The sequence below is a fragment of the Euleptes europaea genome, chromosome 10 (genome assembly GCF_029931775.1).
Source record: "Euleptes europaea isolate rEulEur1 chromosome 10, rEulEur1.hap1, whole genome shotgun sequence".
Lineage (NCBI taxonomy): Eukaryota > Metazoa > Chordata > Lepidosauria > Squamata > Sphaerodactylidae > Euleptes > Euleptes europaea.
The window spans coordinates 63,251,265-63,279,061 of record NC_079321.1 but is presented as its reverse complement, the minus strand read 5'-3'; the positions used below and the strand labels follow the sequence as shown (position 1 = coordinate 63,279,061).

At 39.5% G+C, this 27,797-nt stretch overlaps 1 protein-coding gene across 1 annotated transcript; it reads right to left on the bottom strand.

The window, feature by feature from the left end:
* Window positions 1-969: 969 nt before the first annotated feature.
* On the bottom strand, window positions 970-26,153 carry PRDM1 (PR/SET domain 1). The gene is made up of 6 exons (XM_056856452.1): window positions 25,965-26,153; window positions 15,456-15,575; window positions 11,172-11,424; window positions 3,253-4,343; window positions 2,059-2,187; window positions 970-1,545 (listed from the first exon to the last, which is right to left on the bottom strand). Exons 1-6 carry the CDS (start codon window positions 26,145-26,147, stop codon window positions 976-978), a joined length of 2,346 nt encoding a protein of 781 aa, XP_056712430.1. The 5' UTR covers window positions 26,148-26,153; the 3' UTR covers window positions 970-975.
* Between the last annotated feature and the right edge of the window lie 1,644 nt (window positions 26,154-27,797).

Here is a 27,797-nt window from a genome sequence, read left to right as displayed (position 1 = left end):
AGGAAAGTGGCTGACAGATTGGGGAGGGGGGGAATCCATCACATTTCCCCCCCCAGAGAATCCCCACATCAGATTCCCTCAAAAGACTTCATTGGTAAAAGCCTTAGCAACAACCTCCTTTGCAGGAAGCATCTTTGGGGTCTTTGTATTAACAGTTTTTTTGGGGGGGGGGATAAGGGTTTTTCCCTCTTGTAATACTATTGCTCAAAACTTCATGATGTACAATTACTTCTTTTAGAAGCATTATTTCTAGAAGAGCACTTCATTTCCCCAGCCATCCTTGATAGGCACTGCTGCAGATGGAAACACCTCTCAACTTTCTGTCTCTGCCTACACCAGCATGACATTCCCGTCTGGGGAAAATTTTTATGCTCCAGCTCATTTGGTCTGGTTACCTAGCAGTGTTCCAACTAACGGGATTCCTAGGATTTACCTTTGGCAAAACAAAAACCTCATTCTTGAAACAGGTACATAATGTTCCCCTATCCCCCTGCCAATCTTGAGTTTTTTTAAAAACAGATGTGCAGAAAAAAAACTACAAAGAATGGCCACAAGAAAAAAAATACAAACACTTATATTCAAAATTACAACGATCTTTCCTATCATTGTAATTACTTTCTTGCTATTGCTTTGGAATGGTAAATTGCATAATAAATTAGGAAGTACTATTACTGAAAAATTATTATGGAAGAGAGATTGTCTTTTTTTAAGAAGTGGGGAAGGCAATATACAGACCTTGCCGATTTTTATGCCCTGAGAATAACAACTTTGGAGTTCCTTCTTTAAAATGACCTTAGAGAAACTATTGTAAGCCAAGATTGCTTTGCAGCATTGACACTATATACAAGCAACTGCTACAGGCACCCTGACTTGCCAAGTCATAAATTAAAAAAAAAATCATTTATTTGCCACACATACAAGCACACGTGGACACATGTGCACACACACACACACACACAAGCCCACACACAGAGTTTAAGGGTCCATTGGTTCAACTGTTTCTTGCTTGACCTTTATAGGTACCCGAGGTAGTGGATGACCATGAGGCAACTTCACAATATCTGATGATTCATAAAGATTGCATCCTGAGGTGATCAGTCCATTTCCCAGGTTCCTCTGCAACGATGCTTTAAGACTGGCTCCTTCCATCTCTCTTCTGAGCACAGCCAATATTTCTTTTTCGACTACAGATGCCATGTCAACGTTGTCCTCGACATCGTCCAACCTGTCCGCACTGTCACTGATGTCAAATTTCTCTATTTCTTCATTGATCCGATTCAGGTCCTCTGTGGAAAGGTTAGATGAGGGGACAACTGGGCAGTTGCCCTTAAGGTGGACTTTGAGGCTACAGCGGTGGATGTAGCTCTTATGGCAGTGGATGCACTTATGTGGGCGCTCTCTGGTGTGGAGACGCTTGTGCAGCTTCAGATGCACAAACTGGGTGAATTTAGCAGGGCAGAGTTTGCACTGATAAGGCTTCTCTCCAGAATGGAGCCGCAGATGCGTCTTCAGGTTGCTTGTGCTGCTGAATCGTTTATGGCACACCTAATTAGAGAGAAGCAATCAAGGACATGAGAAACAGGAATGGAATGTGTGCATGTTTTAAAAAGGCAATTTAAACAGGAAAGCATAAGTGACTTTGAATTTTTTAACCCCATTTAGCCTTTGCCCTCATTTAAAGTCACACCCATTTCCTACTTGCTTTTTAATCCCTGATAAATAATATATGGTGCTATGGTTGTTTGCAACGTCACATCTGCCAGACTTCTGAATAGCCAGAGGTTAAAGCAGGATTCATGACCCAAAAAAGCAATCTGTGTACATAAGACAGACCCATGCACGCAACCAGAACTTTCTTTGATGTTCATGCTGCTACAGTGGCTGCCGCCAAACACAAAATAAACTTTTGTTCAATTGAAATGCAGTCTCTCTCTCTCTCTCCAGCTATGGAAACGGTCAACATCAAATAATACTCCAGCTGCATGCTCACTTCTGTTTCATGTGCACTGATGCACCACTGGGTCAAGGCATAATTTCACCATAGAAATTGCTACATACCTGACACTCATGGGGTTTTTCTCCTGTGTGTACCAGATAGTGCTTTTGGAGGTGAGCCAACTGAGTAAATCCTTTATTACATGTAGTACATTTGAATGGTCTTTCTCCACTATGTACTCGAAGGTGGACCTTTGGGGGAAAAACACAAATATTCACTGAAGTCTTAGAACAATTTATAAGATAGTATGTTAAACAACAACATTATCTGCTAGCTGAGTGTTCAAAATGACAAACACTGTACAATAACGACTAAAGCGGCAATATTTTAATATACTACAATCTGACCATAGACTAAGCTATAAACTAAACAGGCTTTTAAAAAGTTACACTTTTTAAAAAAATGCACCAACATTTTCCAAAGATTCTACATATGTTTTGTATTTTTATTTTACTAACGTTCAAAGATAAACTGTTTATGTGTGTGTGCTGTCAAGTCACCTGTAGGGTTTTCAAGGCAGGAAATGTTCAGAGGTGGTTCGCCATTCGCTGCCGCCACATCACAACCCTGGTGTATTCCTTGGAGGTTGCTCATCCAAATACTCACCAGGGCTGACCCTGCTTAGCTTCTAAGATCTGATGAGATCAGGCTAGCCTGGGCCTATAAATTAACCAGGTTAGGGCCAGCTAATCTTGCCTATTTCTGAGGCTATAATATTGCTTCTCTTAATATATTGCTCTCATAGATGAATTAGATAACAAGGCCACCAACAACAACTAAGGGAGACGGATGCCCATACACCATGCTGGTGGGCATCACAAAGTGGCAGCATTAACTGAGTCAGCACAGTGCAGGAGCAAAGTGCCTGTGCGGCTCAGCAGTGCCTACAGCCAGCACCAGTAATGAAATGAATGGCCTGTGGTGGATGATTCTGGCCAGTAGGCATACAGAACTCCATCTACTTCCTGCTTCTGCTACTACCTCCCAGTGACCACTCAAATGAGGGTACAGGGTTCCATGTTTGCTTTGGTCACTGCTTAGAACCTGCTATCTAAAATGAAAGTGGGCAAGTTTATGGGTCCTTCCTCATTTTAAATACCTTGTTCAATGGCAGTAGGAAATAGCATAGGAAACCAGTTTTGGCGAAAAAGCTATTATTTGTTGACCCAGTTTTCAGATAGTTAAGCAAGAATGAGTTAGCTCTGTCTAGAGTTAGTTCTGTCTAGAAATAAGATGTTTTTCCTTTAAAAGCCTACCTTTAGATTAGAGAGCTGGCCAAAGGTTTTGGAGCAGACATTGCATTCATACTTTATCTTCCCATTCTGTTTCTTCAGTGGGTATGGAAGGGTTTTGTAACCCGTCATATTTCGCTTGCTCTTGATAAGATTGATGGCTTCTTCACTGTTGGTGGCAGCTAACCCTGCTGAGGTAGGTTTAGGTTGCATTATATGTTCTGAAGTGGCTGCTGTGCCAGCTGTTGGTGATCCACTGGTTGGGCTGCATGGCTTGTCTTTCATGCTGGCAGCAGCCCCTGTGATGGAGAAGGCACTGTTATGTGCAGGGATAAGGAAGTCCCTTCGATGGTCAGGTGGCAACAACTGTCGACTTCCATCAGATGGCAATGAACTTGGAAGGGAAGACGGATTCAGCATATGATTGGAAAGGCTTCCTCCATTGAATAGGTTGCTGTAGAAGGGATACATCCTTGGGAGGAGGTTGAAATTGTTGATGCTGTTCAAAGTACCCAGGCTGCCACAGCTCATGTTGTATGGTGGTAAGAGGAATTTATGATAGGGGGAATTGTAGGGTAAAAAGGCTTGTGAGAGATGGTTTGAGGTTGCATATCCAGAATATGACCCTAATCCTTCTGAGCTATAGGGTCCATTCAAGTAAGGATAAGGTTCTCTGTGCTCTTGAGACATAGGAGCCAAGGGTGAAACTGTAATCCTTGGGCTGCTGTGAGGGCTTGAGCTTTTTAAACTTTGGTCTGGGCTACTTCTTGCTGAGGGGCTTGGTGTAGTAGAGGCCTGGATGGGTGAGTGGGCAATGTAACTAGGCCTCTCCATCCCATAAGACAGAGAAGCCTTCAGGTAATCTTCTGGAATATGAGGCCGGATTGGGTAGACAATGCGTGGGTAGAAAGGCCTTTCAGGGCTACAGTTTTTTCTTAAGCCTTCAAAGTCTTTTTCTTGAATATGTGGTGAAATGTGGGTGTGGAGTAAGTCCTTTCCTTTGGGATGACTGGAATCATTTTTCAGGATTTCCTTCACGCTGTGCTCTCTTTTGGGGACATTTTTCTGAGAAAATTCATCATTGCTTTGCGGCTTTGGATTCACATGGCTGTGTGCTGAAATAAAATAATAAGACCGTGAATTTTTCATGTCATTACCAACATTAAATCTATTTTTATCCTATTAATTTATATATTTGAATTGGGAGGATGAACGGAACCAGGTTAAACTGAATGGGAACAAGATATACTGCTACTTATTAAATATAGGGATGGTTATTCTAGACTTTTGGGACCCATCTCTTTCAAGTACATTGAGGGTGCTGTATAATTTAAAACTTATTGGAAGACTTTGAGACACCTGAATGCTTAAAAAACTGTATAATACATTAGTAAGTCCTTTCGGTAAACACTCAGAAACATAATCTGCTTTTCTATAATTTTACAGAATGCAAACACCCTGAAGATGACCAGTACAATACTGTAACATCTGAAACAGACTACAGCATATCTTGTTTTTTGAGCGTAATGTACATTTCCCATTTGATTATTTATAGCAAGCATTTCCAAAGAGTAGGTTTGGAAGTTTCAGCTCCCCAAACTGCCTTTGATAAACAAATTCTCAAAACATCGTTTTCTAGGAGACAACTGATTTCCTAGACTCCGTTCAGAATCGTAAATTTCCAGTTTGTTCACAATGGATATTAGTTTTGTTCGCAAGAGCCTCTCCCTTATACCCTTGTACTTTACACTGAGCTTGAAGACTTGAGTCTTCAACTAACACAGTTTCGATGTCTGAATGCCTTTACTAATTGAGGCTTGTTTCCTTTCTGATTAACTGGTATTCTTAACCATGGTTAAATCCTGATTAAGAATCCCAGTTACTGAGAGAAAGCAAACTTCAAGCAGCAGAGGCACCTGCACTTGGTTATCATAACTAATTGGAGTTAAAGACTTCACTCTTGGTGTGCTATGTGAGGGGTGGAAAGTAGAAATGTGTGTATAAATCCAAGAAATCTAAAGCAAGTTTAAGTGTGATATGTGGAATCCTTTTCATTAATGTTTGTTTATTTAGATGTTTCTATATCAGGCCATATGTCTGTTGCTTCACTGATTTCCATGGGACTATATGGTATAAGTATTCATCAGATTAGATGTAATGGGAGAGAGAAGAAAAGGACAATGTAAACATGCTAAATTTAGAACTTACATATATTTATAGTTCCTGTTCGTTTATTTATATAAATTAAGGGAAGAAACAATGTTTTTGGAAACATACCTTATAGTGCAATCCTAAACAGTTATACCCTCTAAGTCTATTTAAGTCAATGGGTTTGGATGGATGAAACTTTGCTTAGAATTGTACTTTAGTTTAGAATTGTACTTTAGTTTATTGGATCTTTCTGCCAAGAGATTACAATCTCTTGTACAATTTTGTTTATCTTTTACAATTTCTGTTTCTTCTACAAAAAAGCCACCATGGTATACTGGTTATAGTGTCAGAGTAGGATTTGGGAAACCCAGGTTCAAATTCCCTTGGGTGACTATGGGTTAGTCACAGACCCTCAGTCTAACCTACCTCACCGGGTTGTGGCTGTGTGAGGATAAAATGGAGGAGGGGAAATTATGTTTTAAGCCGCGATGGGGTCCCATATGGAGAAACGGGATATAGAAACATCTAAATATGGCAAATTGTTATGGAATACTTGTCCAGTTTGCCGTGTCTCAAAAAATGATATTGCAGGGCTGGAAAGAGTACAGAAGAAGGCTGCCAAGATGGTTATGGGATTGGAACACTTCCTATGAGGAAAAGCTAAACAGTCTGGGACTTTTCAGTTCAGAAAAAAATTACTAAGGTGGAACTTTATAGAGGTTTATACTAATTATACATGAGGACAAAGTAAGCTTTTTCTCCCATAATATTAGAACTCAGGGGCACCCAATGAAGTTGATGGGCAATAGGTTCAGGGCAGACAAAAGGAATTCCTGCTTTTTTCAACAAGTAATTCAATTGTGGAATTAACTGCCAGTAGATGTAGTGATGCCCTGACCTGGATGGCCCGGGCTAGCCTGATCTCGTCAGATCTCAGAAGCTAAGCAGGGTCAGCCCTGGTTAGTTTTTGGATGGAAGACCACCAAGGAATACCAGGGTTACTGTGCAGAGGAAGGCACTGGCAAACCACCTCTGTTAGTCTCTTGCCATGAAAACCCCAAAAGGGGTCGCCGTAAGTCGCGTACACACACACAGATGTAGTGATGGCCACAAGCATGGCTTTAAAAGAGGGTTAAACAGATTCATGGACTATAAGTCCAGGAATGGCTACTAGCCATGTTAAGGAACTACTGAATAGCAGTGATAGGAAACAGGCTCTATGCCCTGTTTGCTGTCCCTTCAGGGCAACTGGTTAGCTGATATTTGAAAAAGGATGCTAGACTTGATGGACCACACTGGTCTGTTCCAGTAGAGACAATCTTATTTTCCTAGCTGTATTTTGAAGAACTGTCTCCTTTGTTGATTGTCTACTAGAAGCCTGAGAGATTTTATTCTAGTTCTTTCCCCTGAGATGTTGAAAAATAGCTGTGGGTGTGGAAAGTCATTTCAGAAGTAAATGCTGCTGAACATTTTGAGTGGTGAATATTAATAATGCTGATTCATATATTTGGTCTAAATAAGGCATGTATTTTGCTAGTAGAAAGAGAACCTAGAAGTTCTGAGGTAGGCAAAAAAAATTTCCACATAAACTAGAAACGGGGACTAAGATTTACCATTACTTCATAATTTCTTTTCTAAATGGGTCATGGGTGGCCTGTCCAGCTTGTAACCTAATTATGCTGATGTCATTGGCCCTGACCCAGAAGAACCACAAATACATTTTGAACCATGCTACTAGATATGGGACAACAAAATCGCCACTACATTAATCACAAGAAAAATTCTAGCTTGCTATGTGTGGCCAAAGTTTGCTGGCATGTGGACCTTGGAGGGAGCTAGCGTGGTGTAGTGGTTAAGAGTGGTGGTTTGGAGCAGTGGGCTTTAATTTGGAGAACCAGGTTTGATTCCCCAATCCTCCACATGAGCGGCAGACTCTAATCTGGTGAACTGGGTTGGTTTCCCCACTCCTACACATGAAGCCAGCTGGGTGACCTTGGGCTAGTCACAGCTCTCTTAGAGCTCTCTCAGCCCCACCTACCTCACAGGGTGTCTGTTGTGGGGAGGGGAAGGAAAGGTGATTGTAAGCCAGTTTGATTCCTCCTTAAGTGGTAAAGAAGTGGTCGAGAAAACCAACTCTTCTTCTAAAGGTTTAGTTCCACTTAAGTTAATATGACTAAAGTAAGTTTGAATTACAATATTTCAAATTTTAATTGGCTTCCATATCTGGTTGTATAGCACTGCCACTGGTCAGCTTCTACTGATTGCAATGGTTGATGAACTAGTAACCTGCCATTCCTCTAAGAAGCTTACACTGACATTTGAGTCTCAACAACATGCGAAGGTAGTCTGAGAGAGAAATTCCCCCTCATCCTAAGCATATACCCAACTAAGTCCTGAGCTTAGGATGGCACTGGTAGAGTGCTTCATAGCCAAGCAGTGATCTGTGCCTGGATTTCCTACATAAGCAACGCATTCTTCAGCTACTGCGCTATAATGAAACTGGCAATGGGGCGTGTTTTGCCACATTGCAGTATTACTATAGTAAGATACAATGCAGGACTGATCAGTACTAGCTTTTAACCATTCCTATGTATTTTTCTTTGTTGTTTTTTTTAACATCAATTTTCCATTTCACTGACTGGACAAATTCCATATAACAAATTGTCACTGTGAATAGCTCTTTAATATAGAGTGACTTCATTTGTTCTCCATATGGATGCCCTTTTGTAGCAAACATACTCTCCATAAAACATACTCTCTATAAAATGAGAATCTACATGTTTTCTAAGATTATGTACACAATCATCAAAATGCACTTTGTATGTTAATATATTTTATGAGCATAATATTATCTCAAGGATAAAAAATAAAAACAGGAAAAAACTGTATAAAAGAAAGATGAAAAAGGAATAATAAAAGTGATAGAAAACAGATAGAACTAGCTCAGCCTTTTAATTAAAATTAACAAAACAGAAATGACCAAATAAAACACTTGGAGTCCCCTATTAACAGTGCAATCCTAAACAGAGTTACATCTCCCCTAAACCCATTGATTTTATGGGGCTTAGAAGCATGTAACTTTGCTTAGGAATGCATCCCGAATCCATTCAGACTAACAATTTTAACATTCTCATCTGGTTACGGGGTCCATACAGAATTGTGTGTGTTGGGGTGGAGGGAGGAAACAAGCAATTAGGAAATTTTTATCTTGCCCTTATTCAAAGGACTGGGTGGTACATGAGTCTTCCTTCCCCATTTTATTTTCCCATCTCTCCTTTTTTTTCTTTCCACCCTTTCATCAGTCTTCAATGGTTTTCAGCACTCCATGGATCTTGGACAGAAATGACTATATTTGTAAAGCCATTTTTGTAGAGTTCCCTCCCCTTAATATTTGCCTGCATTCCTGGAGAGCCTCTGAGAATGCAGAAACCCCAGCCCTCTGTGGATGGTTCTGATATGCTGCCCCACTGATAGAATGGAACCATCAGGTTCGCCATTAGAAGGAACAATAGATTCCAAAGGTTGAGCATTTACTTGGATACCAATAAATGAGTGAAATAACTTCACAATGACACAACAACTCATCTACTCCAAACGTAGTAGTTGTCAGGACATACAGCCTACACCTTTGCCTCAAGTGAAGATACTCTGTACCTAAAGCAGGCATGATAAATACCTGTCCAGCCTTTTCTCTAAAGCTTCCAAGAAAGGATATTCTTCCATCTCCCTATGCAACTTGTTCCAATGCTCAGCTAATCTTATAATTAGGATGTTTTTCTTAGTGTTCAACCTAAGGGTGCTTGCATTTATCTCTAAGGGTATTTGCTATATCCCATCCAAAATAGCTTCTGCACTAACTGGTTTACTTCTGTCCTGTTTGTACACAAAACTAATTAACACTATTTATTTTTCAATACTTTGCATTGGAAAGTCTACCGTAGGTATTAGAAGTCATGACAAGAATAATCTACTCTATACAACAAACAGTATCTGGAAATAATATCTTAGATGGGCAAAAAATCACTGATATAAATGTGGCTTCCTTCCTTAGATCATGCCTGTTTTGGAATAATATTCTGGCTCTGTGCTATTAAAAATAAAGTAGTAAGAAAACTAACTTTCAGTGATGAAGGTTACAGCATACAACACACATAACAGTAGAAAAGAGCAAGAGTCTAATAGCACCTTAACGACTAAAAAACATCTGGCAGGGTAGGAGCTATATCTGAAGAAGTGAGCTGTGGCTCATGAAAGATCATACCCTGCCAGAAATTTTGTTAGTCTTTAAGGTGCTACTGGACTCTTGCTCTTTTTTACTGCTAGTGACAGACTAGCATCGTAAAACATATAAATTACCTTTCATATTTTGTGACTAACTGGGCCATCTTAATCAAAGAGCATAATGGATGTGAACAAAAAATCATCATGCCTATCCTGAAAATGTCTCCTTTGCATAAAATAATTATATTCAGAACATTCGGAGGCATCCTTCTTAGTGAAATAATGAAATTTTAAAAAACAGCATGCTCGCAATACAAATGTCCTTGGTTCATACTCTTTTTTTATTATGAGCCAGTCCCCTTTTCTCCTTGGATCACAATTAAAAATGAGATGCTTTGTGAATGTAGCTCATATAGTCACTAGAAATGGGCTACTCTTCTACCAAGCAGAACAACTTGTGGAAACTGCGGCATCCAAGCCATGGTAATTTATTTATTTATTCTTTCAATTTAATATCCTGCTCTCCCTAGCCGAGACCGGGATCAGAGCAGCTTACAGAAGAGTAATAACCCATCTAATCAATACAACCATTAAAACAGTATTTAAAATAGCCCTAAAGTTATAAAAAAAAACAATTATCCTAAAACTACCTAGGCGCCTCTAGGTGTAAAAAGTGTATCTTAGTTGCCAGGTACCAAGTGGCAACTTTGCTGCCACTAAAGGTGCTGCCTCATCATCCTTCATAAAGGGATCAACTTAGGTAAATAATAGTAATATCAGCCAATTAGAGGATAAGGAATCATTATGCAAAACATTCAATGAAGGAAAAGGGATAGGATCATGGTTTCCTAGTCAATATGGTGTTTCCCCTTATATTAGAATTCCCAAGGGGCAATGTGGAAGCGTATGCAAACTATACAAGCTGAATTGAAAGTAACTTTCAACAAGCAAATTTTTCTGCATTCAGATGCCACTGGCAATCCAATTGCATTTCAAGCAGAGACGAGTTCACATATCACTAATCATTATGCAGATTTCCAAATCATAGGCTATTATAAAATAATATTCAAGATCCCAGAGAGGTCCATAAACCATCAGTCTTGAAATGATATATTCATGATTCCTAAGCAAATCCCTGTGGCAAATATGTTGGCATGGGCTGTGTTCTACTGCACTAAAAATATTTGTATCTGATTTTTACCAAACATTTTAAAGCTTACAGGCTAATAACCATTTGAATTCTTATAGCCTGATGTCTCACCAATCAGGATGCTCAGGATGAGCTCCAAAACAGCCACAACAATGCCAAGTCACAAACAGGATGTTTAGCTGGCTCTGTTCCAGTGTTTGGCTGGCATTAGAAGCAGATGTGTTGGTACACGTACCAAAGCTTATGGTGCCAAATTGTGTTGTTTTTAATCAGGAATAGGACTCTTTTAAAAACTTTCCTTCCACGGCAAAATTGCTTTACTATTAAGGATGAGTCACTCATAATTATATACCATATTATTAGACCCCCACATTCTGTGGATGCTTTTTTTGTGTGTGTGTGTTTGTTGTAATCCACTTACTGATATTCATCATCACCAGGTCTCCAGTAGAAGGATAGTGCAACCTATCTGCAAAGTCCCGGCAATACCACACCAGTAATTCCTGGTTGGCGGGGATGGGTTTGATGGTGTAGAAGTAAATGTTCATTCCATTCTGACAAGCAGCCAGATTCTGCTCCTGAACAGAATGAGCTGGGTTTACGTAGCGCATCCAATTACTCTTTTCTTCATTAAATCCATCAATGAAGTGGTGAAGCTCACCTTCAGAATAGATCTGTGGAAAGGGAGGACATCATTAATGGTACAATGTAAAACAAAGGCAAGAGCCTTTTAAGGAAATAAAATGAAATACACCAATGAATAAAAAGATCATCACCATTTCCTTTTGAAGTAGGAGACTCTTACAATTGCAAGGATGAGAAGCGCAATAAAATCTGCTCCATAACCTTTTGATTTTTTTTATTTAATGCTAAGCTTTACCATTGCATATTAATAAAATTGTGGGGTTTGAAGTTAAACAGTGCTTCTCAGAATCTAATTCAGGGCTGCTGGCCAACAAGGGGTGCAATTTTCAATTTAATATCTAATTGTGCTCACAAGAATGCCATGAGTCACTTTTGCAAGACTGATTAGTTCTGTTATGTCACAACCAAGTCTCTTTCTTGTCTTTTCTTCTATAGACTCTATACTTGTAGTTTCCAAATCCCTCCACACCTATCTAAATGTTAAGGTTATGCAAACATCCCCCTTCCCAAATCCTAAAGTAACACTTGTTTATACTTGGAATCCAGCCCTTTTGTTGAAATACTGGGTGAGGTAATGTGAACAAATATAAATTATAGCTAATTGGAGATTTGAAAAGGGGCTGGGTCTTGACAGTGTGAAAGATGCATACTTCTTTCTAAGCTGATACATTCAAGCAAATAGGACTTTCCAGCAGCTGATTACACAAAGGCAAACAGTATAATGATTCAAGATATCTTTGGTTTCCAAAATGTTAGTAAGAATATGAAAAAACTCAATTAACCTGAAAGATTATATATAGAGTGAAATGTAAAATGGACATTTCTTTTTCTCTGACAGAACAGCTTTCAGATAACCACAAAATTTCATAGTTTAACTGTTAGACACTTTAAAAAATATTTTCTGAAAACATTATGGTGAAATAAGGCTTTATCCAAATGTTCTAGGCAAGTGGCAATATAGATCCTTGTTTCAGCTTAGTGTTAAAGCTCATTGCCATGTGAAATAAGCTGGGTGAGAGATTTCCATAAGGTCACCTCCTAAACTTCAAAGCTAAGAAGGGATTTGAACTTCGCTTTCCCCTTTCTCCATACCGCACTGGAGAATTTTGCGGTGTGCTTCTTCACATGTATCTTCATTTTCACAATAATGATTGAAATAAGAATTAACTGAAGAGCCTTTTTTAATAGAGAAAAAAAAGTAGCAATAGCAAACTTGCCTTTTAACACAGGCATCACTTTCTTACTTCCTGCCATTTGAGGAGGAGGAAATACATGTGGCTTCATCAAAGAAGCTTAAGAGATTTTGCGGTGTTTTTGTTATGAGAACGATGGAACAAACTCTAAAAAATTATGCTCTCAACATGAGTTTTTAAGTTTGTTAACTCCGATTTGCGAACATCCAGGAACTTGGAGTTCCATTACTCTGCACTTCTGTTATTGACAGAAGCTTGATTGAGTGACTTCCAGTTACCTTTCCTTCTCTTAACACAATTTACTATAGGCTTTCTTCAAAACAGGCATGCACTCTACTACAGTGAGATCACAAACCCTCAAACAGTCTTATTTTAGCACACCAGATTTCCATGTAACACAAAGATTAAAAAAAAAATGCCAAGTCACACTGCAGCAATTACAAGAAATGACATCACCCTAGTTTGCAAAGCATGTTCATGCCTTTGCCTTTTGGAAGGTATAATTTGAATGGAACATTTATGACTGCATACAACAGATGGTCCTGTTCCTGCCAGCCAAATCAGGATATCTTTTATAAGACATGTGGGAAATGATCTTCCACAATTTCCTTTGCATGTTCAAGACTGTTTTCAGACCCTCAGAAAATAATCTATTCTGCTTGATGCTGTGTGAGTGAAAAAAATCACTACCAGTAGACAGAAAGACTTTTCAGAAGACAAGTAATGCATATATGATGTTAGCTTTGAATTAGTTTGGAATAAAATCCTGTGGCAATCAGAACCATCTTCCAAGGTACTTCAGTGCTCTAATTCATACCGGATAACAAGTAAGCTTTTTCTTGACTCAATGTTAGCAGCAGTGTGAAAAGAGAATTTAGGTTTTGTAGAAAGGTTCATGGTAAGTAATTAACTGTAACAAAACATGGTTAAGGAGATGCCCTAAAATGAATTATAATAAAGAAAAACAAGGACAAAAGCACTGAGGATGCTGGGTTTTGTAACGAAATGTGATACCAGTATGATCAGATGCAAGTCTGATGTTTAATAGGCTAGCTTTGAGAAGTCTTGCTAGTTACATGTGTGAGGTTGCTTCTGACTGCTTTTAAGTAGACACTTGGTGTCTCTGGCCATCTCCTTGTAGTTCCAAATGTATCTTAAAAACATGAATAGGGAAGTGTCCTACTGCTATTTTTCATTAATGCAGCATTTTTTAAATTTGCAAAATCCTTTACAATCTTTATTGTGTTTTCCCTTACGCAATGAAATACACCATTATTCCAGAGGGAGAACAGAAGGGGAGAGATGCCATATTTCCTAAGACATTAAAGTTTCCATGACTGATACAGTACTTGAATCTACACCTGAGATTCTAGACCAGGGACTAGACTGGCTGTCAGAAATGTTAGGATCAGTCTTAAAGTCAAATTAATGTGGGGAAACAGCAGCTATATTTTTGTGGCAAATATAAACAAGTATTATCTATGGTTGTTTGAGACAGTTATGGCTTTTAGTGAATGAAATAGGTAATAAGCTCAGAGTACCCATGCTAATTTTAACTGCACAACATTGGAATGGCTACTCCAGTCATTCTGCCTCATTTGCACATAGCTCCAGTATGTTAACTCTGCACATGGTGGAGCACAGGAGTGGGCTTTGGGCTCACTTCTTGTTCCTTACCCCGTGTGGAAATGTTATGGGAACTGTAGCATTAGTAGTGATAACAACCAAAGTACGTATTCATCCTCCACATAAAAACTGAGAAAGTGATGCTAGAACCCCTCCTTCTGACATGATATCTTTCCATGCCATGAAATTTCATTTAGTATGGGTAAGCATTCTAACAAATACTCATATTTAGGGAGGGGCCATGGCTCAGTGGTAGAGCATCTGCTTGGCATGCAGAAGGTCCCAGGTTCAATCCCCGGCATCTCTAGTTAAAGGGACTAGGCAAGTAGGTGATGTGAAAGACCCCTGCCTGAGACCCTGGAGAGCCACTGCCGGTCTGAGTAGACAATATTGACTTTGATGGATCGAGGGTCTAATTTAGTATAAGGCAGCCTCATGTGTTCACCTTGCAGTTTGACAGACAGGTCAGCAAAGCCTTTCATAGCTCATAATGTATGGGTTGGCTTTTACTTGTAGAAAGGAACCAGTGGCAAGTTGCATGAGACCTTAACATTCAGTGGCACACATGCAGTTTATTTTTTCGGTAATATTTCTCCAAAGAAAACAGAGAAACATTTTTTGCCTTACAACACTTCCTGTAAGGTAGGTTAGGCTGAGAGACTTGCACGAAGCCATCCACTGAGTGAATGTCCAACCCAACACTCTAGCCACCAAATGTTATTCCTTTCGCCACCACTATTACTGTACATTGGGGCTTAGCAGCATTTTTTAAAATGTTGCTCTAGTAATTTCTGTAACTGACATTGGACATGAACTAAATAGTCTATTGTAATAGTTCAGGGTTTCCAAATGTAATTAGTAGTTTAATTAAATGCAGAGGGAGAGGTTAAGCAATAGAACTAATTAGTTTTGGAAACTTTGTAGAATAAGGGTCACATCAACAAAATAAAAAACAGAGCATAGAATGACTGGCACTATACAGAAATATAAATCAACAAGTTAAAAAACACCCAAAAAACAAATCTGACCCATCTCTGTGGAAAAAAATCAAGCTCATGTACAGTTGTCATTCTTAGTCCATTGATTAAGGTTGACTTATTCAGTTACCATAGTGCTGTGTAAAGAATTTGCCTATCACTCATGCCCAGCACTCCAGCAAGTTTCAAAATGGAAGTGTGGTGGTGTTTCTTAACTACTTATTTAGCGATCTACTTGCATAAAATTGTCATTTTTTTGCTTACCCGCCAAAAATATTTTCTGTTTGCGTTTTTAGGAACAGTGTCATTGGTATAGATCTCTCCAACCAGAGGTCCAAAACGTGTTCCTTTGGGGATATATTCTTTGCTAATAACTCCAATAACCTGAAAGAAGAGCACAAGACCAGCCAATTTCAGTATTGTATATTCTAAAATACATGTTGATAATTAAAGCATATCGAAAAAAACTTGATATAAATAGCAACCATATTTAGTGTTCCAAAAAAACAAACAAAAAACAACAACAACACTATGTACTATTGGAAAAAAGTAGAATTAAAAGCAGGAGATTACCCCCTCCCCCACACCTTTTCTTCAGAGAGGCACATAATTTGGCATGAAGATTTAACATTGCAGAACTGGAACCTGGTGCAAAGTTGAATTAGGTGTGTTCATCTTTACTTGCTCTGATCTTGTGATAATAACTAGGATCAGCAGTAGTTACAAAATCATATAACATGATCAAACAACAATAAGTTCAAACATACCTGAACAACTATAAGGTCAACATGACCTTATAGGTGGACATGTAATACAAGTGGACGTACAGACAAATGGTGGGAAATAGAGAAGTATGGATCACCAACAGCATCATAGCCCAATTGTGTTCAATTGTAAATAGAAGTCTCCATGGGAGAAAACCTCTCAGAAAGAACGGGGCTGGGAATGTGATTATGAGAAGATAATTGAAAAAGCAAGCACAACTTGACCTATGGAAATAAAAGCCAGTGGGAGCAGGGATATGGCCAGTATAGAGTCATGAACTCTATACTGTAAAGAAGTATAGAGTCTGCTTTACTAGCAACATACACATATATTCAGAGTCCACATGTGGTCCTTGTACTACCAAATATGAACAGATGAACATCATCCAGTACCTACAATTCTTTCACCATAGGAGCCCAGAGACAATTCATAAAAACATGCTCACTTCTTATATTGAATCTAGACCTCTAATTTGCTTATTTGTGGATCTGATCATGGAAATTAGGGATTGTGTAAGATACACTGGTATGTCCAAATGTAAACTATATTGGTTACCAAGCTTCCTCTTTTCCAGTAATTATATCATTGACCACAAATCAGGAATCAAGTCACTGTTTGTCAGAAGAGCATGCCTGTGAAAGTCTCCTTACAACATATTGTGGGTTTGCCCTCTCTCCTCACCCCCACTTCCACTAAGTCTGCTACATTTTAAGTTGCTCTAAATAATATATGATAAACAGAGCAACTCGGCTAACCAGGAAACATGAATAAACACTTTAAAAAGACTGGTGTCTGCAGCTCAAATGGAAAGTAGGGGGTAATGACAAGACATTTGTTCCTCAGAATTACTAAGCATTCAAGGCAAAGCTAATGAGTCATGTTCCTTCTCACACTACTGACTAGTTTCATTATGCCTGCCAAAATAATGACTATAAATGAATTATAGATTCGTTATTCTCAACTCTGATCATAAGCATATTAACTAAAATACTAACAAGAGGACATCACACTTCTCCCAGTTCACAGTTTTATAGTACAGCAGCTTGATTATGAGTGAGTGTAATATAGTTAGTATATATCATAACATTAACAAATTCTGCAGCACACTGCTTAGCCATACAGACCTTTTTAGGCCTTAGAGAGCAAATATTTTTAAAGGACCAAGAATTGAAATCTAAGGTCCTGTCTTTTGTTCTGTTAACAATCTAAACATTTTTCCCAATTTCAGCCTCTGGGGTTCTTTGGAGGATAAAGAATGGTGCTAGGAAAAGGGGGTTCTTTGTCTTTTTCCTCCCCTGCCAATTTCCTGATTTAAGAAACAACAACTCTGAGCCATTTCCCCCTTGTTTAAAAGCAGATAGGAACATTTTAAAATCAGAAAACAGCACCCAAAATAATGTAAATGCCCTCCCTTCTCCCTACAAAAAGTAGCTGCTTTTGGAAAAGTCTTAAAATCACAGAATGAAAAGTAACATGTAGCTCTGCCTCAAGGGAACTGTTTCATATGTGTCTGAAAGCTTAACAAAAATCAAATGAACTGTGCATCTGCAATGATAGCAAAATGAACAGGGACTTTCAAAAACCTAAACCAGTACAAACATGCCCATTGACTGTGTTTATTTTTGTAACTCTTGCACATTTTTCATAGAGAGGTGAAAGAGGCAGATGTTCTTCTAGCTTTCCCCGTCCACCTTAATTTACATTCTTCTAAACTTTTAGGAAAAGTTCACAGTTCGTACGTGAAATGTGCTTCCAGTTTGACCATAAGGTAGGTTAGGCTTTTATGTACTTAAAACACACTCAGAGAGGTATTTTAGTTTTAATTCAAACTTATGGTGAAGTTCTCAGAACATCTAGGAATCAGTATTACTCGGAATATGTCAAACAGAAACACTTAGGGTTTTTTTTTTTAGCACAATCATTCAAAGCATGCCCCAACAGTATTTTATCAAGGCCCTAAGTATCTCTCAAGGCCCTTTGCAGATACTATAGTGTGATATCCTGTCCTGTGATGTACTATGGAGATATGAAAACTGGGGGGATATGCTTACCTGGGGAGATAGGATAGAAAATAATATTTGCAATATTCTACCATGAGTCTCAGTATGCTTACCAGTTTCAACCATATTTTTGCTTGGTTGAAAGTAAAATGCATAGCCCTCCAAGATTTTTTTTAAAAATACTTCTACATAAAAATGTTATTGGAGGAAGGATTATAGGTTTGAGGGAGGGTTGAAAGGAGATGGAGACGGGGATGACATTACTGGCAGTCTACATGTTTTTAAAAGACAGTCAGATTAATATTGTCGAAGGCTTTCACGGTCAGAGTTCATCGTTTCTTGTAGGTTATCCGGGCTGTGTGACCGTGGTCTTGGTATTTTCTTTCCTGACGTTTCGCCAGCAGCTGTGGCAGGCATCTTCAGAGGAGTAACACTGAAGGACAGTGTCTCTCAGTGTCAAGTGTGTAGGAAGAGTAATATATAGTCAGAAGGGGGTTGGGTTTGAGCTGAGTCATTGTCCTGAGACATTTAATGCTTTGCAGGACAATGACTCAGCTCAAACCCAACCCCCTTCTGACTATATATTACTCTTCCTACACACTTGACACTGAGAGACACTGTCCTTCAGTGTTACTCCTCTGAAGATGCCTGCCACAGCTGCTGGCGAAACGTCAGGAAAGAAAATACCAAGACCACGGTCACAAAGCCCGGATAACCTACAAGAACCGATGAGTCAGATTAATGTTCCTACACTGACTGGTCTTGCATAGTGGGAGAGCAGAGACTTAAAAAAAATAATGAAAATAATGGCAATTTCTAAAATGAAGTCTCCAAAGAGCACAGACGTAGGGGAGTAGAGAAAAAGATTTGTTGGCATTCTCCTCATAGCCAACAACCAACAGCAGTTGCACAACATTTGGCAAGGAAATCACAATAGCAATGGGGACTCCATTGGCGGACAGCCACTCAGGCAGCTTAGCAAAGGAGAGCGAGAACAAGCATTTGCAAGGCTATTTCCATCAGCCTGCCAGGCCTAATTGTCATCCGGTTTTCCCCCTCTCAGACTCCAGAGGTGGCTAACCATGATCCAGCTTAGCAGGAGAAAGGAAGCAAGGCGTAACTACTACCTGCTCTTCCTCATCATCTAGTTTCTCTGAAGAAGAGGGAGACAGAGACTATAACCAATACGGCACTGTCCATTGGTACTACTTTAATCATTTCGTATTCAATATTCAATACTGGATGGATGTTTATGATACTGTAATCCACCTTCTGTATTATGCCTCCAATACTGGGGAAATGTGCCGTAGAACTGCACATTTATTGCACTGAAATTGCTTGTCTGGGAAGGTCCTTAGGAAAATGGCTTCTATGATACAATACTACTCTGATACTGTAAACAGCACTTAACTATTTCATAATGAGCAAGGAATTACTGTAGTTTAGCAATCAGTAATTAAGCATATGCTTAAAAATTCTAAAATGTTAATCTCTGAATTATGTTTCCAGGGACTGAACTGCAGGGCAAAAACAAGTAGGAAGATGCTCCTGAATGTAAGAGATTACTGCTTTAAAAACGAAATATAGAAAAAAATACATTATTGGACATAACTGTAACTTGTATGGGAATGCAAGACCCTTCCTTTTTGAGTGCATACCTGTAAAAAAACCTAGTCTTGCACTTGAGTAAACATAGTAGTGTTATACAGATTCAGAATATTACAGAAACAAAAGTTTTCACCTCAAACTAAGGTAAAGAGATTGGTAGGAGTTCACAAACAAGCTCAAAGGTGAATTAGTGGCATTTTAATACTGAGTTTTTCCAATAACCAGGCATTAGGTTTTACATAAATACTACTACAACAAAAAAGCCCAATAAGGAAAGGGTTTTGTTGTTGTATTTTTTCCATCAAGTCACAGCTGACTTTTGGCGACCCTGTAGGGTTTTCAAGGCAAGAGACATTCAGAGGTGGTTTGCCATTGCCCGCCTCTGCCTCATGACCCTGGTATTCCTTGGAGGTCTCCCATCCAAATACTAGCCAGGGCTGACCCCGCTTAACTTTTATGATCTGACACGATCAGGCTAGCCTAGGCTACCCAGGTCAGAGCTAAGGGAAGCTAGTTAGGCCTTATTTGCTAATGAAATACAGGAATGAGACATTACAAACTTGTCCACAAGGTGTCATTAAACACACTTCTGCTTTGTAAAGATGCTCTACCGAAATACACATCATTGCTAACACACCACCAGCTCTGTAAACGCAAGTGGAAAATTAAGATTTTCTCTTGAGCATTTTTCTCTTTAACATTATAATCCCTGGAGAAATTATATCCTTTAAGAAAAGTAGGTTGCTAGAAATGAAATGTTGAGAGAATTTTTTTTTTAAAAAAAACTATAAAACGTTAATGCTTCATCACATAGTCTTTATTTTCTCTAAGGCATCGGTTCCCAAACTTTTTGAGTCATGGAACACTTTTCAGGAGAGAAATTCATCACGGAGCACTAATTTTCACCAAGCACCTATATACTAAACTGAATGACAGTATTATTTTTCTTTCCCATCTCTTCACGGAGCACAAGGAGATGTTTCGCAGAGCACCAAGTTTGTAATGAAAAGTCTTATAATAGCAGCATACCTATTCCACCTGTTTTTCCATGGCAATAATATTCCTACAGTTGTTTCTATCAATTCTTTCCTTAATACTTAATACTTTGGTGTAATACATACACCAAATACGTATGTTTCATATCACTAGAAGGTTGCATTCTGTTATTCCTTGTCAAGCAAGTTACATTGACACGTAGCATATAACAGCAATAATACTGTGACTTCATCCTGTCACAAACTGTTGAAAGCCAGTTACGACGCAGAGAACAAGGAGAGTGTTTTCCTTTGCAAACAGGATCTAAAGTAGAAGCAAGAAAATCTGGAGTATCCTTCCCCATTCACTTTTGTTCATAAAGAGACTATTGCCATGTTTTGACTGGTACTTAAGGTGCAGAAGTTTCAGGGTTGTTTTTTCTACTACTGTGTTTGAATTCAAGTGGTGCTTAAAAGGCCACATAAAAGTTAGCACACCTACCAAACCCAGGAAAAAAGTAACTGCTGGAACTGACCAGGGTCCTAATGAATTACTGCTGGAGTAACGCTACTGTAGGCCTTCTATAAACACTTCAGCAAGCAGCTGAAAAGATTCAGCACACTCATGCTTCATCTGCCCCTACAGAAGCCGTTTCGCTGGATGCTTTATGGACATCACCGACCTTTCTGCCATTTCACCACATCTGTCTCTGTCAGCAGACTGTCACAGAGCACATCCTGACAAGTTGGGACCTCTGGACAAGAAACAGCACTCTTCCGTTCTCTACTGAGTCTTTTTTTAAAAATGGGAATATGCATACCAGGGGGTATAATTATTAGTTTTACATATAACTTTCATTAGACACAGAATGGGTCTATTTAAATGTACATGCCATTTTGTGTGTGTGTAACTATCATAATCCCAAACCAAACCAAGTAAGTAGCAACTGGATCAATGACCAGGTGTCTTCAAGCAGGGATGATTTAATTTTAGTTCCTTGCTAATTTAACCTTCACTTCCCCAGCAATACATGATGACTAGTTTGCTTAGCATTCTGTTTTGAACAATGCAAACTTTTCCTCCCCCTCTACACTAAATTGAAAGAATGACGCAGCTGAGCAGAAAGGCCTGCATCCTATAATTTTTTTTTTAAAAGGTGGAGTTAGAGGAAATGTTTTGTATTGTTTCCGTCTTACATGTACACAACTGCAAAATTAGTGTCGGTCTTTTATATTTAAGACAGGCATGTAAGTGAAAGAGGTTTATAGCTTATAGGTCAGCATAATACTGTTTTATACCCAAAGGCTATTTGCTGCTGGACCCTTCTACCAGTGGAAGGGGGAGATTCCCATCTTTCTACTGCAGACTCCCAAATTGTGCCCAGTGCTGTTTCTGAGTCCCCCCTCTCGAACCTCAAGGGCATATCAGGAGAGTGTTAAAAGAACCCCCTACTCTGTGTACTCAGTCTGTGGTTCCTGTTGGATACAAAACACCATGTTTAAATGTTTGTACTGATTTTCTGTAAGATGCCTTCATCTTTCTGTTGGTTGGAACGGTGGTTTATACTGTCCAAAATGAACATATATCACTACCGTGGAAAATTATCCCAGTCTATCTCAAGCATGTAGCCCTATTTACAATATAGACGTCTACTCTTAGCTGGCACTTCTTTTAATTGAAACTGAATAAAAGAGCTGAACATAAAATATAATGGTTGTCATATAGGAAAAAAACCCAAAATATTAAGAATGAAGGTCAGTAATTAAAAAAGGAAGCCAATACATAACAAAAATGCCCTTAAAATAATCTCTATCCAAGCCTGTTAAGGAATATCCCATAGACTCTCTCCCTTTTTCTGAAGAAGTGAGCTGTGGCTCACGAAAGCTCATACCCTGCCAGAAAATATTTTTGTTAGTCTTTAAGGTGCTACTGGACTCTTGCTCTTCCCTTTTTTTTTTAAAAAAAAGGATGGGACTAAGGGGTTAATAAAGCAATGAGTGCTAAATAAAAACAAAACCCACCATCACAAAAAATGTACATAACAAGATTCAGGAATCTCTCTAGGCAGCTGGAATATAACTACACTGCTAATCACAACATTAATATTTCATGTATGCTTTTCGGCAATGAAAACAACCTACAGCTTATATGTGATGACCTTTCAGTCATTTCCCAAAATGTATTAGGAAACAGGGCTCACTCGTCACTGTCAGTAGAAGTTTCAGACCCACACAGACTCTAAAGTTTCAGTTCTCAAGACACAACTTTGGAGATCCCCCCCCACATGACAGGGAAGAACCAGTTTCAAATCTAGACCAGTGAACTGAGTGCTGGACAGGGCCGACGCCTTGGATCCAAATACTGCCTCAGTTATGAACTATCATTTGGCAAATCACAGTTTCAGCCCTACTCCTACCAAATGGGAATTCACCGTGGCCTGGCCTCTTCCTAAGGCTCTGATGATAATGAAAAGCACAGTTAATAGCTGAGGCAGTGTAGCTTGAACAAAGGTACAGAAACACTGACACAAACTGTACATATCCAATGAATTCCCTATAACTTACTTCTAAGAGGAGCAAATAAAAACGTTTGATCAGATGGTAGAAAGAGCTAATGAACTATAGATATTGCTGTCTCACATAGTGAGGAGCTTTCAACCTGCACCTATTTCATCACAGTGAGGGTGACTAGGTAGTCTGCAATGCAACCCAAGTGAGCACTGTAGGATTAGAACTGGGTAAGCAAGGAATATGGAATGAAGAATAAAAGATTTCCTCTTGTTGATTTGTTCCACTCAGCAACAGTGACCAGAACGGAAAATAAATGGAGGATACCATCGACACAAATTAATTACTAGTAAAGGGTCCAGGAAGTAGACAATTTATGAGAAACCTTGTCTCAAATTTAAACCAAAATAATCCCAGCCATGTTGCTACAGCCCTGCTAAAATGTAACAAACTTATTTTTATGTATTTTTCTTTCCCTTATGTTTGATTGCTGCTGCCTTTTATTCTGCCCTGACCTGGATGGCCCAGGCTAGCCTGATCTCGTCAGATCTCAGAATCTATGAAGCATCAGCCCTGGTTAGTACCTGGATGGGTGACCACCAAGGAAGTCCAAGGTCTCTATGCAGAGGCAGGCCATGGCAAGCAGATTCTGTTCATCTCTTGCCTCGAAAACCCTACGGGGTTGCCATAAATTGGCTGCGGCTTGAAAGCACTTTCCACCAACACTTTTTATTCCTTGGCTTGTGATCCTACAGTTCATGTTTTAACACTTTTAGCCCTACTTTATCATTCTAACTTGTGTTTCACTATCCACTGCTGCATTTAACATGGGATTGTGTAAATTGTTTGTTGCCGTTAAGTCTCATTTTAGGGTGTTTTTAAAATCTTATATTTATTAATATATTATTTTAAGGATATTTGTTGTGAATTGCCTTGGGTGCTGTTAATGGGATGTGGAATTCCAATATTTTAAATAAACACACAGAGCAAGCACATTTTAAAATATTGTGTTTTCCCCCCAGTCTGTTTGTGATATGGTAATGGAGATTAAAAGTGGAGCTCATGTAAACTGATGTTGGAGGGGTTGCTTTATCTCAATCCAGCGGCCAATTGGTAAAGCGTATGGCATGATAGGAAAAGTTGAGGGCAGCAGGAAAAGAGGAAGACCCAACAAGAGATGGATTGACTCAATAAAGGAAGCCACAGCCTTCAATTTGCAAGATCTGAGCAAGGCTGAAAAAAGATAGGACATTTTGGAGGACTTTCATTCATAGGGTCGCCATGAGTCGGAAGCGACTTGACGGCACTTAACACACATGGCATTACAAGCTTACCATCCAAGTCAGGAGCACAGTACGAACCAGGAAAAAAAATTAAGCTTATATTTCTTTCAGCTAATCATTTCACGATAGCACACAGGGGAGGGGGCAAAGGGACCCAGTTAAGATGTTTCCTACCAGTTTTCTGGGCATTCTAACAACAGTGCTATTCGGTGCTAGTTTATGCTGACGCCCCTCCTGTACACAAGCCTTTCCGTGCTGTTTGTTTTTAGGAGGATACTTTTAATAACTAGAAAGGAATGGATTTACACCCTTCTTTAGCTCTGTGGTCAGTTCATTAGCTACACTAGAAGCACAGGTTATGGCTGTTCCACCACAAGCTGCAGGACAGGGACAAAAATGAAGGGCTGTCCCTACCATTATTAGCCAGCTGAACATCACGCCTAGTTATAATAGCTACTCTATATGAAGGAATAAACAGGCAGCCAATTGCTCACCCAGCCTAATTTTTTCCCAGCCCTTCTGAAACAACAACAAAGAATGTACCCGCTCCAGAGACAAGGACTGAAATATGCCTGGGTGTCCAACTACAAATAAAGGTATATTACCCTAAATAAACAAGTCACAAACACAGAGTACTAATTCAGTTAACTTGTCATAATGTTATCCTTTCTTCTCAGAACATTTACCTCCCCCCAGCTTAATAGTGTATGGAAAAAACAAACACACCTATTTCCAATAGGGTTTAAACCAGTGGTTCCCAAACCTTTGGGGCCATCGCCCCCTTGGTTCCACAAACTCAACCCAGCACTCCCTATCCCATCCAACAACACAGTTGAAGGGGCCCATCTCTAGCACCCCCTGCTGACCCCTTGCCTCTTAGTGCCCCCCTAGGTGATCCCACCGCCCCCAGGGGGTGCTACTGCCCACTTTGGGAACCACTGGTTTAAACCATGATTCTTCTGACCCAGACGCTACTAAGAAATTAAGAGATAGGATCACCCTGTCCTTTAGATACAGGTCTTACATTTTATGCAAAAACTATTGTTCCGGGTTGACTACAATGGAAGCTTATGGTACAAGGCTTTCTCAACTGCCCCCACTAGCTGCAGTCCTCCTTCTAAGCTCCCCAAAATGATGGAGTGGGGCAGAAAAGCCTCAGGAACCGCATGGAGGCAAAATGGAGGTCTGCAGTGGGAGGAATGAATCAGTGAAATTGGTCCCCTCTCTGCCAGTGAAAAATGACCTTTGGGCCCAACACTTTGCTATTGTAAACACCTGAAGTACTTCAGGTGTACCTGAATGCTTTATATATGGGAAATGTAATTTATCTGCACTCCCTGTGGATCTGAAGCAAAGTCACACTCAGCTAATCCCACTGAATTTAATGAGCTTGAAAGGGTATAACTCTGCTTTGGATCGCAGTGAAAATTACTTAGAAACAGTCTGTGTTTTCCCATGCAAGATACGAGTAATGAGCATATTAATACCTGGAATATTTCCACAATACTGGCTTCAACAAAAAATAATAATAATGCTTAAGTATATTAAATTGAACTAAAAAGGACACCCACACTTTTAACAGCAATGAGATTTGACAGCCACGCTTGTAACGATCCTTGGCACACATCGTCTTACCTCTTTGCTATTTCCAGCATATTTGAAAATCAAGTTCCTTGGCAAGGATGACTCAGCTTGGGTTATGGTGCCACTTTCAGCGCTGGAGTCCGCAGGATGATCATTTACAATATATGTACACTTCTCTTCAAATTCAGCCTCTGTCCATAGAGTCATGTCAGCATCCTCCATGTCCATTTTCATTATCAACGTAGTCCCTTTCCCCAGGGCTCCGTGGTTTACAAAATATGAGGTACACAATGGGACAGCCTGGAAAAGAAAATCTCATTTAATTCTTATTCTAACATTAAGGCAATACGATTGAAATGGCAGTCTAGTGGCACTGTTGATAGAAGTGTTGGGCTAGCTGGGAACTGTCAGAGTTGCAGAATGAACTGCGCTGTTTTTACCAAAGCACTGTTTCGAAGGCTGGACTTTGGGGAGAAAAGTCACCAGAAAAATGGGAAACTACATGTTCTATAGGAAGGAGTCCTTAGACCTTTTCTCAATACCTGGTGGGGTAAGAGATACAAACAACAAGCTCAGGGTGTATATATAAGAAAGCCTAGGGTCATGGCTACAAGACCACTTATTGCCTGTGGAAAAGCTGCTTTCACAAAAGTGTCATAAACAACAAAAGGAAAAGGAAGGAACTGCAGTCTCCGTCTGAATGAGCTAAAAATGGAAAGTGCATGTTGGGAGACCGGAATCCAGCCTTGTCTTTTCCAAATGGGGAAGGCTGAACTTTCCCACCAGCTTCTAACACACAAACAACTTTCAAAAACAACCCCCCCTCCCTGAATTGACATCCTTTGGCATGGAAAGCCCAGGGAGGCTGTATCCTGCCAGCACTGCTTCACAAACAGCCTGCCTCAGATTACTAGAAATAATGACAGTACAAAAAGCTGAAGTTTTCTACGGCTCCTTACAGATGAACGACAAACCACTCAAGCAAAACTGACCATCCATCAGAGGAAGCTGGACTACGACTACACTGGAACGGCTGTAGGGCAGCAGCTAACTAGTATGAGCCAGGAAGTTCCTTATTCAAACCTTAGTTTTATGCACTCACCAGGCATCCTCAGGCAAGTCACTGTGTCATCTCAGTGCTCCATCTGTACTAGGGAGCCATAATACTGACCTACCCTACAGGTTTGATGTAAATGCTTGTTATTATCAGCATTATTAGTATTCTGTTTCCATTTGAAACATTGGTATTAAAGTTTAAAATGGAGAGGAGTGTTCATATTTTTGTGAAAAATACAAGTCTAAAGAACACAGACTTGACAGCCTTCAGTCACTGCAACTACCCTCTTATTCCAGTGTCAGAAACCAGCCCATTAAAAAGCCCAAACATCGGGCTGTTTTCCCTGGTGTAGAATTACTGGATAAACATCAGCTTCCCCAAAACAAAGGTCTGTGGCTCTAGCATTGTACTGCTAATCCCACTAGCGATTTTTATCTGGACTGGAACAACCAATTCAAATAAATATTTTGTACACAGCAAAGGACTACAAAAAAGTGTTACTTTAACTCCAGGGTTCCTCAGATCTTTTGATCCCCCCCCCTTCTTTAAAAGTTAGTTCCTCTTACAATCCTTATGAGCTTGTTAAAATTAAATTTCCCACTCGACTACAATCTGAACAAGCACACTAATCCTCGAGAAGAGAGGACTAATACTGAAACTCAGTGAACTGGCAGTTGCCACTATCAGCAAAAGAATTAATCATCATTAAAAAAAACACACAAAAGGTTCCTTGAACTGAAGAGAGAGCCTCCAACAAGAACTTCTGCCGTTGTCAACGTGCTCAGAATGCCATATTCATTCAGAAAATTGCTAGAATGTTTTTCTCT